We start from the raw sequence: 14629 nt of genomic DNA on the forward strand, positions 1-14629 counted from the left end.
CACTCCTCATACTATTTGTTTGGCATTTACTCTGGTTAAACTTTGTGCATAATGCCTGTGGTACACGGTCACATCAGCAGTGCTCTGGTTCCAGTACTGTGACTGCAACTTGCAGGTTGGGACACATATTCACAGACATGGTGGGACATGCAGTAATAAAATAGCTTCTTAGAAAATAGCAAGAGTTCATTGCAGACCGTGCTGCTCACTAACTGCTGTGTGCCTCAGTGCAGCCTGCAGCTCCAGCTGGCCAGTATGAGTTTGACCAAGGCCCCCTGGGAACTGGTCCGTTGTTGGTACTGTCTCCACCATGTGAAGGCAGTTGTGTCAGTTTCTGGGGAGTGTGGTGGCATACTGGTCCCCTCACCTCTGATTGTGGGGCCACTGCACTACTTTAGCAACCTTAAATCCAGGAACTTAATTCCTGCCTAGCTGAAGAAAACTACACAGCTCCAAGCTGGGCCTCTTGGGGACCTATGCTGTAAACCACCAACACACCAACACCGTAGGATGCTTTTTCCCCACTGCTACACCTCATCTGTTCCTGCTGTTCCTTCCCTAAGCTTTAACCTTACCAAACCTTACTGGGCCAAGGGCTTGGGGAAACTGTGTTTAAGCTCAAGCAAGGCTTTGCTTTCAGAGCAAAAGGAATCTGAACTTGCTCCTTTCTACAGCCTAAGTATGAGTGTGTCCCTTAAAAATTCCAGTTTGATCACAGTTTTAGGGTAAAGCCAGAAAGCTGGCTATTTGTTTCAAAGTACAAGCCAAGGCACTTTCTTAGGAGCTTTCTAGGAAGTAGAAAGTAGCCTGGATGGCCTCCTGCCATGAGGATTTGGTACCTCCAGAGGCCTCACACCTGATAATGCATATCCCTGACCGGGTGAGCTACTGCTACCCAACCATTTGGGAGCTAAACCATGGTGGCTCTAGCACAGGACATTGGTCCAATATGTAGCACTCAGGCTGGGGAGTGGCACAGACTGAGCAAAGTAGGCAGGTGGCCAAGATGCATACAAGATAACCTAGAAGCTCTGCCTCCATCCAGTACCACACAGTACTGCTGGCTTTGATACTTGGCAAGGGAGAAGGGAGATCTGACCTTCCTAGGATTATGTTGAAATCCTCTGTACTTTAAATATGGCAACTGATCTAAAATAAAGGAGTTAAAGGTCAGATCAGGAATGACAGGTCATGACAGAAGTCCAGTTCCAAGTTTAAGAGTAACTTCAGTCACTTCAATAGCAAATCATGAAGAGGTTAAAACATTTGTTTTTGAGACAGGATCTGTGTAGACTAGGCTGGTCTCGAACCCTGAGATTCACCTGCCTCTGCCTCCTTTGTGCTGGGATTAAAGGCATGTGCCACCACCACCTGGCTGAATTAAAACATTTTTTTTTCGAGACAGGGTTTCTCTGCAGCTTTAGAGCCTGTCCTGGAACTAGCTCTTGTAGACCAGGTTGGTCTCAAACTCACAGAGATCCGCCTGCCTCTGCCTCCCGAGTGCTGGGATTAAAGGTGTGCGCCGCCGCCGCCCGGCTGAATTAAAACATTTTTAATTCAAGGTTCTACTGAAGAGAAATGGTGAGGCAGGAGATGGCAGCTCAAGCCAGTGTGTCCCCATGTCCCCAACACTGTGTGGAAGACCGTGGGCTGACCTCAGCAATGGAGCAGCTCAAGCCAGTGTGTCCCCATGTCCCCAACACTGCATGGAAGACCGTGGGCTGACCTCAACAATGGAGCAGCTCAAGCCAGTGTGTCCCCATGTCCCCAACACTGTATGGAAGACCGTGGGCTGACCTCAGCAACGGAGCATGGGAATGTCCAGTAACATACAGGCATTACTTGTACAATGATAAAAGTAATGTACCAGCTCAATTGGATGGTTCTTAAACTAGACAGCTTTAAAAATAGGAAGGCAAATAATTGTTTGGCAGTCAAATTGAAATAAACCTGACTTGCCAGTTTTACTGCCAGAATTCAAAATGATAGGAATAAAGAAGTGGCTCTGTTATCCTTCTGTGAGGTGTTTTTAATAGGATAGTTGAAATTAGCCAGGCTAGGGATGCAGCTCAGTTGGTAGGGTGCTTGCCTAGAATGTATGAAGCCCTGGGCGCATTCCCCAAAACTGTATAACCTAGGCATGACAGATCTGCAAAGTATGCAGAGGCAGGAGGATCAGAAGTTCAAAGTCATCGTTGGCCATATGAGGTCTCAAAAGAACAAAACAAACAAAAGCCTTACCAGCCTAGTAACTGAGAAACACTTCAGACGGAAACCTTTTGTTCTTTGAGACAGGCTGTCATTATGTGGCCGTGGCTGACCTGGAACTCATTATGTAGGTCAGGGTAACCTCTAGCTCATGGAGATCCACCTCTTGAATGCTGGGATTAAAGATGTGTGTCACCACACCCAATGACAAGGAGTTGAGTCCTGCTGCATAGGTCTCCACAGCATCAAGGTGTGTAGAAACACTGCTTCTAGAGGATTCCAGTCCTCCACAGCAGAGGAAAGAAGTGTTAACTGCCTCGGTCCAAACTCAGTCCCTGTGACTAAGACCCTGAGAGGAGGCATGCTTGCAGCACTAAGTAATCCTTCCAAATCACCAAGCCTAAATCCAGTCGCTGGGTCTGGTGGCACACACCTATCATCTCGGCAATTGGGATGTGGAGGCAGAAGGATTAAGAATTCAGGGTTATCCTTGGTACATACTGAATTTGAACCCAGCCTGGGTTAACATGAGATCCTATCTTAAAAACAAAACAAAAAAAGTAAATCCTAGAGTTTGACCCCTTGTCAGTCTGTACTTGGTGAGGAGCCATTCAAGAGAGGCCATTTCCACAGCTGCTACCCAAGACAGTTGTGCCCACTCCACATCAGCCATGGCTTTGTCTTCTGAGTCACCGTGTGGCTGAATGCCAAGGAGATGCCTGCACGAGGAGCTCCACTTCAGACCACTGGAGTTTGTGTTTTCAGTATCCAGAAGGCCAAGTGTGGCTGCAGCTCATCCACCTTTCTCGGTGTGGGGAGCAGTGTTCACCTTTGAGTCCCCACGCTGAGGTAGTACCAGAAACTGACCACCTCCCAGCCTGGCTCTTGCTCCGTAACATGTTCATCCTTGGAGGCCTGAGGAAACGCCACTTTGCCAACCAGCCAGAGTCGCATCTAGAACACTGAGAAGCAGTAGCAGATGAGGGAGCCCATGAGGAGAAACCACAGCTGCTAAGGTGTCTGGAAATACAGTGACAAAATCCTGGATCTCTGCCAAAGCCTCAGAAAGCCACATACTGTCTAAAGTGAAATGGGGACCATGACCTGAAGCCGTGGAACCAACTTCATGTCAAAGGCAGGAGCGACATGCTGCCAAGCCATCTTTGGTTACTTGGCTTCTACAGGGTTCCTTGTGAGAGACCTCAGTGGTGTGGCCAGCTGAGAGACCTGAGTGCAGGGGACACAGCATCTAATAGATGCATGCACAGGGCTGATCCAGGTCCAGTTTTTTGAGCAAATTAAAAAAGAAGCAGTAACAACAAGAGCTTCTATTCAGGGAGAAAACACTGTTAAACAGGTCTCACGGTTTCCAGACTGAGGAGTGCTCCATGTAGCACATGAGGCCCAGCAGAAGCAGCTGCAACAGGAGTCTCCGGGAGGTCATGACTATGGCCACCAGTGGGTCAGGTAGGGACTGGAAGGGACGCACATGGGGATGATTGTGAGGATGGAGGTGCACACTGCCTCTCGGGTATGGGTCTATAATAATAGCCACCAGGAGCTGAAACGGGATAGCCTTGCTCCTAAGTTCCAGTCAGAATTCAGTGGTCACCAAGCCCCTAGGCCCCAGGAGAGGTAACAGAGTGCTGCATCCCTTTCTAGGAGCGTTTGAGTTAATGCTGTGGCCGAGAAGAGCCAGTGGGCAGCTCCTGCCATACGAGTGGGGAATGGGCTAGGGCCTGCTTTATCTACTGCTCCCAAGGTTCTCATACGGGCTATAGCCATTTGATACCTGCTTCACATCCAGGACCACTGTAAGGAAAGACCCCAGGAACTCAATACACAGTTCCTCGACAGAGGGGAAGATAGGACAAGGGGCCACTTCTGCATCCCCCAGAGCCCAGATGTGTCTTTCTCCAACTGACCAGAGCACTTTTCCTCCTGGTCCTTGTTCAGGAGCCTCCCCTCAGTTACTGGGCTTCAGGAAGCCAAGTAAAGGGCCTTGGTAGAGGTAGACGGAGGTGATGGCTGTCTTGTTCCTACACACACCAGTTCCCAGGCTGATTCTGCCACTCGGGTGTCATCTGGGCTTTGGCTACTTAGCCTCATCTTTTCCAGCCCCAAAGGGTCTGGAGCTTTCTTCCTGCCCAGACTGTTGATCCTTGGAAAATTAAGGACAACCCCTATTTGACAGCTACTTAACCATGGAACCAAAAGCAGCCACCTCTGGAGAGCCAGGCTCCACCTCTGCTTGGCCCACTTCACACACTGCCCAGGGCTAGATGGGAACCACCTGTTTTCTTCCTGCTGACACCAGAAAGCTCAACACTTCAGCTCAGGCAACCATTTAGTCACACCGACCTTTTCCCTTCCCATACCAAGTCACAGGTCTTGGTCACGGTGGCTGGAACCCTTAGATTTTGTACAAAAAGCTGGGGACATAGTCAAACCTGAGCAGGGGTTGGGTGGTCTCAGGTGACTCCTGCATGTAGTGCAGTTTCAACAGCTCAGCCAGGTACTGCACCACTCTGATGTCCTCATTCACGAGGCCCAGGTTGAGCTTGAGGAAGCTGGCTTGTCTGCTGGCCACGGCTTCTTGTGTCTCCTCACTGTGGGCAGGCAGATGCAGGTGGTGGCAGAATGTGTAGAGGAAAGCCTTGGAGCAGAGCTGGGTGAGCATGCTCTGGACGTGCAGGTAGTACGTGCTGCCTCGCTTGATCTGAGTGCGATGGTCGGCCAGGCGGGGCACAAGTGTTCCCCTGTACAGGGGGCAGCGTAGGGTCTTGCTGTCCAGGTCCAGGATGCTTGTATAGCGGCTGTAACGGCTCAGGGTATGGAGGGTACCCATACTGGCAGGGGAGGCCACTCTGAAAAAGATAAGCCAAGGTCAGAAAAGGCAAAGGTTAGAGAAGTGGAGGCAGATACTTAAGAGATGAGGCTTACTGGCCCCAAACTAACTCCCACCCAACTAGAGGAAGTTCAAGTGCTGTGGTTCCCAAGGCCCTGGGCAGTTTGATTCCTGATGGCCTCTGAAACATCTATTACTTGATAAATGGCTCACAGAGTGAGCCAAACTTTCAGTGGTGCTCCAGGGGCACCTGGCTCCTGCCGTCCCTGGAATCCCTCACAGCAGATGGCAGCACCTTCACGTCTCCCTCTTCTCTGGGCTATTAGCTTAGGCAATCTCCTTTACCTTTTCTGAGTCTCGTCTCTGAGATCTGGGTCACCTAGGACCAGACCTGGTACTGCTGTCACTGCTACTACTCTGCGCCCACATCCACCAGTGTGGTGGCCGATAGGGAATTCTCCATTCCAGAGCCCTGGGCTGCATCTCCCTCGGTGCCGTGTCCCCAGTGCCCAGCAGCATGTGTTCCAGGGGTGAAGTGAACAGGTCAAGTGCTCAGCCTCCCTCAAGTTTCTCAGAAAGGCATAAGTTCCTTTTCTTCCCATCTCTGTTCTAAGCATGCTTTCCCTAATACTGAGCTTCGCTCTCCAAGGCTCCCCTCCCTGCCAGCTGGCTTCTTGTCCACCATGTGGCTGACCTCCATGCCTAGTTCAGACAGAATGGTGCTCTGAGTCTCTCCTCTTTAAACTCCCACCTTTGAGTCTGTAAGAAACTTCTAAAAGTAAAACAAAAAAAATATGGCCTTCCTCAAGGGGGTGGGGTAGGGGTAGAGCAGGTAGAAGATTTGCCTGCCATGCACAGGTCAGGGTTTTCATTCCAGCACAAGGAAACAAAAGCTCTCCTTTAGAGCAGTCTTCCCACGAGCGTAGGCATTCCCCACAGGCCTAGCAAACAGAACTGACAAGATTGTACAGACGACCTTCCTCTAACATTTAGAGCATGATACTATACGAAAAGAAACGCCACTGGGACCACAGCTATTTTTTCCTTCTTGGTGCATCTCATAATTATTTACTAAGCATCTATTACCCAACCAGGCATTGACCTGGGAGCTGAGACTGCAATGAAGGATGTCTTGACTTGTTCCTCTTCATGGGAGTGTTGGACTTGAAAGGAGAGTGGGACCTGGGGCTTGTGGAAGGCCTGAAGACCACGGCAAGGTCAGCTCAGAATTCAATAGCAGGACACACACAGGCCCTAAACCAGTGGGTGGACAGCACACCCCATGCACAAGGGAGAACTGGGGCCTACAGGCGAGAAGCAGTCTATGAGGGCAGTAAGAGATCTGAAGAGAGCATCCTCACCCTCTGCCAATCCCAGTGCCTCAATGGCCCACCTTTACCACCCTGCACCAGCTTCTCTATCACGGGGCAGGCACACCTGAGCTCTGGCTTTCCATTAGGCTCGGCGCAGCTCTCCCTGCCTGACCCTCCATCTCTGTGGTAACGCCCAGCCTAGGCCCTTTCCTGAGATTCAGCCTTGGCACTCCCTTCCTCCCAGATGTTGGCTCCTTCCAACATCTCCCATTTCTGTTCCCCATAAAACTCTTCCTCAGGAAGCCAAATACACAATCAGGCCCCAGGCCTTGTGCTCCATTACAGTGAACACAGCCTACTCTCCCCCCCCCCCCCAAGTCACTGTCACCATCCAAACTAGGGAAGCCACCAGGATTGAGGAGTCCGAGGTCATCCAGCCAGGACCCCACCTAAGCCTCCAACTCCCCCGACTCTCTCCTAGAACTGGGTCCTGTTTACCCATCATTCCTGATTTCGTCACTGCTGTTCAGCAAGTCCCACACTTCTCCCTGGTGCTCATTTAAAATGATGGGAGGCTCATCAGTGGCTGACCCAACCTTCTGTTGCCTGGCAGAAGGCCTGTGTGGGGAAAAAGAATCGAGCCAGGGGAGCTGGTGGTTCAAGGTGACATTCTTTGAAAACAACTTGAGCAGTTCCAGGTGAAGCCAAGACTGGAGGATTCAGACAAACCCCGCTCACAGAAATAGCTCTGTGGCAGCTCACAGCTCTGTGGACAAGAGCGCCACTACACAAAAGCTCTCACTCTGCATCCCTTTTGTTCTTGTTAAAGCCTATGTCTTGTTAATACAGTCTAGACTGGCCTCCACGTAGCTAACCGGTTACTAAGGCCAGGAACTGTTCTAAGATGACATCCCCCAATCCGGGCCCCTCTCCAGCTCTGGAAGGTGGCACTGGGAGCAGAAGGTGAGGGGGCGGCGCCAGCACCGTCCTAGACCCTGCCGCTCCCGCTGCAATCATCCTTCTCTGCAGCTCTCACCTCAGATGTCCCAGCCTCATGGTTTCTGGAAGATGCCAGTTCCCTTTCAACTGCAATAGTGAGTATGCTTAGAAGAAACGCATTGTCTCTGCTAGGAGAAGAGGCCACTTCCCAGGGCCTCTCTGGCTTAGCTGAGATCCTCCCATCGCCATGCCACTTCTGGCTCCTGTCCGGGGAAATCATCCCTGGAGCACTGTGTAGGCACTGACACTCGTATAGGAGCGTCCCAACATCTGTGCTTCCCTCAGTAGAACACACTGTATCTCATATGCTACAGGATGTGCCCTGCCTGTTGCCTTCACTTTTAGAGTGCACACTTGCAGAGACAAGTCAATGATAGGCAACTGTATCGTAAGACAGGCTTTACCAGCTGACTACAGTGAAGGCAAAAGCCTCGGAGAAGTTAATCTGGTGGCATGGTGGCAGGATGGGGGCCAGAGTCAACATGGCTGGATTACCTTGGAATCTAGGCGCTGGGCAGAGGCTGGCTCTTCACTAGCCTCATAATACTTAGCAAATGACCATTCAATAAGTTGACTATTTTCTTGGAACACAGGAGTGACCTGCCCAAACACTTGTATGAATGAGCCACAGCAAGGTAACACCATAACTTCAAACAGGGAAAAGACAAGCTCTTGTGACTCCCCACTTCCAGAGCAGATACAACAGCAGAGTACAAGCTACTGGAGTTCTCCATCTCCCACAGTGACAGCCACATTCTTTATGCCAATGTGAGCTGCAGTCAGAACGAACAGAGCATCTTCAAGTCCACTCTCTCTAATTTCACTGAAGCAAGACTCCAGCTCTTATTTCAGACAGACCAACTGATTCAGAATCTGATTGGGATTTTACGATTTAAAAAACTCTCCCAGGGGATGGGAATATAATTCAGAAATAGTATATCTGGGGGGCTGGAGAGATGGCTCAGAGGTTAAGAGCATCGCCTGCTCTTCCAAGGGTCCTGAGTTCAATTCCCAGCAACCACATGGTGGCTCACAGCCATCTGTAATGGGGTCTGGTGCCCTCTTCTGGCCTACAGGCATGCACACAGACAGAATATTGTATATATAATAAATAAATATTTTAAAAAAAAAATAGTATATCTGCCTAGCATACACAGGCCCTGGGTTCTATCGCTAGCACCAAACATACACAAAGAATAATTCTCCCAAACGGTCTGACATGAAAGTGGGAAGGAGCCTCCAGCACTGGCAATCACTTAGCAACTGTGAACCCCCTCTCCATGACAGATAAGGCAACAAAATCAAGAGTAATTTGCCAACGGTAAGAACAGTGAGTTGGTTATCCATTGTCCAAAAAGCAAGCTTCCCTTTCCTGGGGTCCCAGAACAACCTGCTTCATCTCTTAATGTCTAGTGTTCTTCCCCACCACCTGGAACCAGTTACCTCTGTAGGCCAATAAGCTTCCACTTCTGAAAATCCATAATATGCAAAGGGGAAGAAATCCAGTGCTTCACTGGCTTGGCATAGTAGCCATAGCTGGGAACAAAGATAGATAGTGCGGTGACAAGCTTCCTGACTATGGTTTCGTCTTCGCCCAGGACCACAAGCGTCCTCCCACTAAGCAGGGAGTAGATGGCTGGGTGGGCGAAGGGGTACTGGCGGATGAATTTTAAGGCATTCTGGCCAGCTCTCTTTTTGTGTCTCTCAGAGGATAGGCCAGCAGAGTGAGCAGAGAGGGTTCTGTCTGAGCTGGTAGAGGCCACACTGCTCATGTAGCTTGCGGTGTCCGAGTAGTTATCCAGGCTTGTCTTACTAACATCTCGGCTAGCCAGAAGGCAGCTTGGATCCAGCTCATAAGCTGGGAACATTTCACAGCTGTTGTCTCGGGGAGAAGGGTCAGTGTTTTCCATCTCGACGTCCACATGGAACCCCTGGTCCTTCTGCCTGGAGCTCTGTGGGGGGATGCTCACCACACCATCCTCAGAAAGAGTGTAAGCCGGGGTGGGAAGAGGAACCAGCTGACCTTCACTCGCCTTTCCAATAGAGCAGCCGGAGTCTATTTGGGATGGGGTATTTTCCAAGCTGCCCTCCTGAGTCTCACCAAGTTCTGGTGGGCAGACACTTGCCTCGAAATGGATGGCCCCCTCACTATCTGCATAGGTTTCTTCCTCATTAATGGCACTTGGGTAGCTGGCCTTAAAGTCATCAGGAATGAGGGCCTCAGATGGGCAGGTGCTTAAGACTTCAATACTGTCCTCACTGATTGTCCTGTGGCTGACTGCCTTGCTACGGACTACATGGGGGCTCAATGGCACCGTGAGGCTGGCCTGGCTGTCAGATTTAGACAGCACAGAGGATGACTTCTCGGTGCCCAGAACCTCGATGCTTTCCCCACTGCTGATGCTCCCTTTCATATCCATATCCAGGTAGTCCAGGTTTTCTTGGGGGTCAAAATTGCTTGACTCTGCTGCTTCCACTTCCTTGTATTCTTCACCTCCAAGTTCCTGCTCCATCTTGATCAAAACAGACTCCACACTGGACTTGTACGAACCAACACTAATTAACACTTTAGGAATGGGACATTCTTCCACCGGCCTGGAAGGCAGCCTGTCCTGACTGGGCCGAGAGGGCACATTCTCTTGTTTCTCCATCCTGTTATCAACCTCCATAAAGTCTTCAAAGAGGAAATTGGTTATGTGCTGTTGTTTTCGAAGTGCTCTGTCAATCTGACTGGTCAGGAGGTAGCATAGGTCTCCCCGGAACATGTGTTCAATGTGGCTAAGCTGGGCCAGGGTCTGAGTGAAATATTCAGTGTCACAGAGTTCCTCCAAGGTCTTCAACTTCTTGTCAAAACACTTGGTGGATTTTGCTTTGATTAGTTTCGGGGTGTAAGCTGGTCTGCACGTATAAAGGTCTGCATTAGCTGACTCCTCGGGGTTAGAGGTAGTGGAGACCTGGGCAGCCTGGTCTTGGGTGTGCTCCATATCGCCAGGATGCAAAGCAGGTATCTTCATCTTCTGGCGAGGGTACGAGCGGATCTGCCTCAGCAAATCTTGATGCTCAATGATGGACTTCTCCACATTGGCCAGTTCATTGGCTTTCTCAATTGCCTGAGATGTATAAAAACCTTTGTCATTGGCTTTCTTTTGGATCTCGGTTTCTGTGTGCAGCACAGTCCTCGTATAATCCAAGTCTTTCAGCTTTTTTTCAAGTTCCCCAGCAAATGCCTTCCTGTTACCCATCTTCAAGCACTCGGATGCTTTGGAAAATTCAGCCGAAAGCTCCTGGAACTGCTGCATGATTTTATGCTGGTCCGCAGAGATATAAGCCATACAAAAGGGCCTCACAAAGCCACGGGCCTCCAGGTCATACAAGGTAAGGTGGTGCACATATGCAAAGGCCCCTTCCTTAGAGTCTCCCAGCACCACTTTGGAGTCCTCCACAAAGTTCAACTTGGGGTAGGCAGAACCAGGAGGATGACCAACGAATGAAGCCTGGTAATCCACTGACATGATCCGCAAGGAGAAGTAATTGAGATCAAAAGTGCCAAAAACTTTGGCGTCATTGGGGATGGTCAGCAAGGGCTGAGGTCCCACCTGTTCAGAGAACTCGGAAATAAGGATGAAGTCCCTGGAGAACTTGGCCCCGGACAGTTTAGACCAGGGGTTAGCCCCCTGGCTGGCATAGGGGAAGAGAGGTACTGAGTACTCCTCCGGCAAGGCGGGCTCATTGTAAGGTTCTTCCTCGTACTCGTCTTCCTTGGTGAAGGCCACCACATCAGGGGCGCTGATCATATTTCCTGAAATTCGGAGAGAACATTGAGAGGAAATGGAAAATATGCGGGGTTAGTCGGCGGGGAAGTCCGACCTCTGGATGAGGAAGCGAAGCTCTTACGGCCTTCTTTGGACTTTCAGGGGTTCTAAGATGCCTCTCACACACCCAAGAATTCAAATTCCCGAAGATTATCAAGGTTTGGGACCTGGGAACCCCTGGGAAGCCTCATGAACTCCAAAGCTGCAAGCGCAGACGACGGAGGAGGCTAGCCACTCTCTCGCTGTTTCCCCGGCTGTCACAGGGCTTCTTGAACCGAAATCACTAGCACTCCCCGGAACCTACCAGTGACATCAACAGCCCCAGCTCTGATCAGGTCCTTAATCCTAGTCACGGACGGCCGCAGAGTCAGTTAAATGGGCCTCCCCAAAACCTAAGAGCAGAAACTGTTGCGGCTCCTAGGACTGCACTGTCCCAGGGAAGCTACCGCGGCACCACCATCTTGGTATCACATGACTCCCAAGCATCAGCGTCGCGTGACCCGGAAACGCTCACACTAACTTCCGAATAAGTGGCGCCTTTTAAGAAGCACTGTCAATCAGTCCCTCCTGAGGACAAGTCCCATTAACCCACCACTGTCCTAAAGAAAGGGAAAGTAGAATACAGTGAGGTGGGAGGAAGGAGGAGAAACGGTGCAGGGTGAGCGTGCCGGGGCATGAAGCATTCTGGGAGTTGTAGTTCGAGGCTGCTCGGTTAGCGGAAGTTGTCAGTGAGCGCGAGTTTAAGCGGATCTCTGAGGCGTGGGTTCCACGCTGAGGCAGCCAGTGGCCTGGGAAAGGTACACTATTAAAGTGACTCTCGGAGGTGTGCCTCGTGGCATCTCTTCTGGGTTCCCCAACATGTACGGGGCACCGTGGAGTTGCTGTTGGCGCAGGGCCTAGGGAATGATCTTCCCAATCACCCTCTTAGCGTTCCGGTGGCAGCGACGGCCTGGAGGCCGTGCCTTGTCCCGCGCTGCCATGGAAGTGGCCTTCCGAGGAGTGCGAAAAGTTCTCTGTGTGGCTGAGAAAAACGACGCTGCCAAGGGGATCGCCGACTTGCTCTCCAATGGTCGTATGCGGCGGGTAAGGAGCTTTTCGGTTCGACTTCCTTGAGGAACGCCCACAAAGTGAGACCGTGCGCGCGTTGGGTACCCAAAGCGGAGGCGAAAGCGACTCCGCCTATAGCCCGGCCGGGACCCCCTCCCACCCATCCTCACGCCTCGGGCTTCCCTCGGACTTAAGGCCGCTTTAAATGTAGCCCCTTTAATGGCGTTTAAAAGATCTTTGCCCGTTGTCTCTGTCTGATCGTCTCAAATACATATGGACGATGGGTCTTCTGTGGGTCCGGAGCGATTGTGAGCAAACATGTATTTTCGCATTCTGTCATGGTGAGGTTGAAGTTCAATTGAGTTGGAAACCCGTACCAAACTCCTTTTACTTAGCGTCCCAACTTTATTCATCGTTCCTATCCCTGCATTCTACAGTCCCGGTGACTTTAGGTCTCGGTGGCAGTGATAATATTAAGGTTTGGGAGCTAGAGGGGAAGTCATTTACTACTCCTATAGATTGAGTCCAAGATACACAGAGATAGGACTGTCTCTTGACAAAGGAAAAAGGGAAGATGAAAGACAGAACCGCAAGAACTGTTTATATTATGTCTCAGTTGGAGGGCCTTCTATGAGCCGTTCCTTTTCTTTGTAAATAGCGGGATTTCTAGACTTCTACCTCTAGTTCTGAAACAGTGGGAGGGGAGCCAAGGTTGGGTGGACGCTGGCCCCAACTTCTCCTCTTCAAAGTGTCGAATAGTTAAAAAAAAGCGTTGAGTAGTAATTTCTTCTCTTTTTATGAGACAGGGTGTCACTGTGTGGCCTTGGCTAAGTAGACCAGGCTGGCCTTGAACAAACAAGATCTGTTTGCCTCTGTCTTCCAAGGGTTACAGTTGATGTCCAACCTAATACGGTTTAAATGTCTTTTCTCTCTCTCTCTCTCTCTCTCTCTCTCTCTCTCTCTCTCTCTCTCTCTCTCTCTCTTTCTCTCTTTCTTTCTTTCTTTCCTGTTTCACATGTATGCCATGGAGGCCAGAAGTGGGCATCAGATCCCCTAGAACTGAAAGTACAAATGGTTGGTAGCCACTAGGAATCAAACATAGGTAACTCTGGAAGAGCAACAAGTACCCTTAACCATTGAGCCTTCTCTCCAGCCCCTTAAATGTTTATTTTAAGACGTCTTCCCCCAACATAGTTCTCCCTACTAGGCCTGAGATAGTTTTCTCTCTGTCTCTCTCTCTCTGTCCTTTCTTTGTTTTGTTTTTCCAGACAGGTAGTGTAATCCTGGTTGTTCTGGAACTATGTAGACCAAGCTGCTGCTGCTGCTGCTGCTTCTCCTCCTCCTCCTCCTCCTTTTTAAATTAAAGTTTATTTATTTATTTGTTTATTTATTTATTATGCCAGAAGAGGACAGGGCTGAATCTGGAATAGCAGAGCTTGATGCTGCTTTGCAGATACCTATGAGTACACAGGCACTGAATCTTTTTTTTTTTTTAAGATTTATTTATTATGTATACAGTATTCTGCCTGCGTATGTACCTGCACCCCAGAAGAGGGCACCAGATCTTATTACAGATGGTTGTGAGCTACCATGTGGTTGCTGGGAATTGAACTCAGGACCTCTTGAAGAAGAGTTGGTGCTCTTAACTGCTGAACCATCTCTCCCAGGCATTGAATCTTTAAACCAGTGCTTTATTCCAGAAGCTGGCGATCTGCGAAGACAGTCTTCCATCTCGTCTCCAGCTGGCAGATTATGTGGGGGGAGGGGTAGAGAAAGAAAGGCCGCCAGGAAAAAGGAAGAAGAAAATCCAACCCCCCACTAACAAAAACAGAACTGAAGGGACTCTGGTCAGCTCCAGCATGGCCAGCATGGCTCTTGGGGGTCCTGAGCCAATACTTCCCCTTTCAGTAACAGCAGAGCAGGTTAATGGTGAGCATGACAGCAAACAACAACATACTTTTAAATAGACAAACTTGCCTTCTGGAACTAGAGAGTATGATGCTTATACTACCCATACTTGACACATTTAAGCTTTGTTGTGAGACATTTCCTCCAAACTGAACATGAATTCCCCCCCCCCCCCACATCTACCTCCCCACCCTCACCCTGGCAAAGCCAAGGCCCTGAAACTTACCTCAAAGTTCCAGGAAGCAGGTATTTGAGGATTGCGGAAGGCAGCTGGCCTAATTCCAGACACCCAGGAGTGGCAAAAAAGAGACAACAGACAGCTTATCTAAGGGAAACAGCTAACTTCCTCATTGTGCCCCAAATAAATCTCTGTCTTCACTGCTCCCTCAGCCTAAAGCATGTAATGCTCTTCTCTTCAACTCTGGGAGTCCTAGAACGGGGTTGTTGGGGTATGTGGAGCTACCTTTAGTTTGTTCAGAAACCACCAAACTTTT

General features: G+C 50.0%; 2 protein-coding genes across 4 annotated transcripts in view; one reads left to right on the forward strand and one right to left on the reverse strand.

The window, feature by feature from the left end:
* Nucleotides 1–1438: 1438 nt before the first annotated feature.
* Nucleotides 1439–11842, reverse strand: Smcr8 (SMCR8-C9orf72 complex subunit). Of its 2 annotated transcripts, XR_005285171.1 has the most exons (4): nucleotides 11485–11842; nucleotides 8812–11167; nucleotides 1798–5075; nucleotides 1439–1726 (listed from the first exon to the last, which is right to left on the reverse strand). XR_005285171.1 is itself a non-coding variant. In XM_038328637.1 (3 exons), the coding sequence occupies exons 2-3, from the start codon at nucleotides 11160–11162 to the stop codon at nucleotides 4622–4624; spliced, it is 2805 nt and encodes a 934-aa protein (XP_038184565.1). In that variant the 5' UTR covers nucleotides 11163–11167; nucleotides 11485–11842; the 3' UTR covers nucleotides 1439–4621. The 2 variants fall into 2 exon arrangements, 1 of the variants encoding a protein (XP_038184565.1); XM_038328637.1 differs by having other exon boundaries at nucleotides 1439–5075.
* Top3a (DNA topoisomerase III alpha) overlaps nucleotides 11727–14629 on the forward strand; it is a 42172-nt gene continuing 39269 nt past the window's right edge. The window contains exons 1-2 of one of the 2 annotated variants that reach the window (XM_038328636.1): nucleotides 11727–11977; nucleotides 12109–12263. In XM_038328636.1, the coding sequence (XP_038184564.1) occupies nucleotides 12159–12263 (105 nt within the window). In that variant the 5' untranslated portion in view covers nucleotides 11727–11977; nucleotides 12109–12158. Of the gene's footprint in view, nucleotides 12264–14629 lie in introns of both variants that reach the window. The other variant, XM_038328635.1, reaches the window with a different exon arrangement.

The sequence above is a fragment of the Arvicola amphibius genome, chromosome 4, assembly GCF_903992535.2.
Source record: "Arvicola amphibius chromosome 4, mArvAmp1.2, whole genome shotgun sequence".
Classification (NCBI taxonomy): Eukaryota; Metazoa; Chordata; class Mammalia; order Rodentia; family Cricetidae; genus Arvicola; species Arvicola amphibius.

What these genes read in the sequence shown, in the direction of transcription:
- Smcr8 (XM_038328637.1), bottom strand. Translation starts at nt 11,162, where the DNA reads ATGATCAGCGCCCCTGATGTGGTGGCCTTCACCAAGGAAGACGAGTAC. An exon ending in AAGCTTATTGGCCTACAGAG is followed by an intron (nt 5,076 to 8,811) that starts GTAACTGGTTCC and finishes TATCTTTTTCAG; the next exon opens with AGTGGCCTCCCCTGCCAGTA.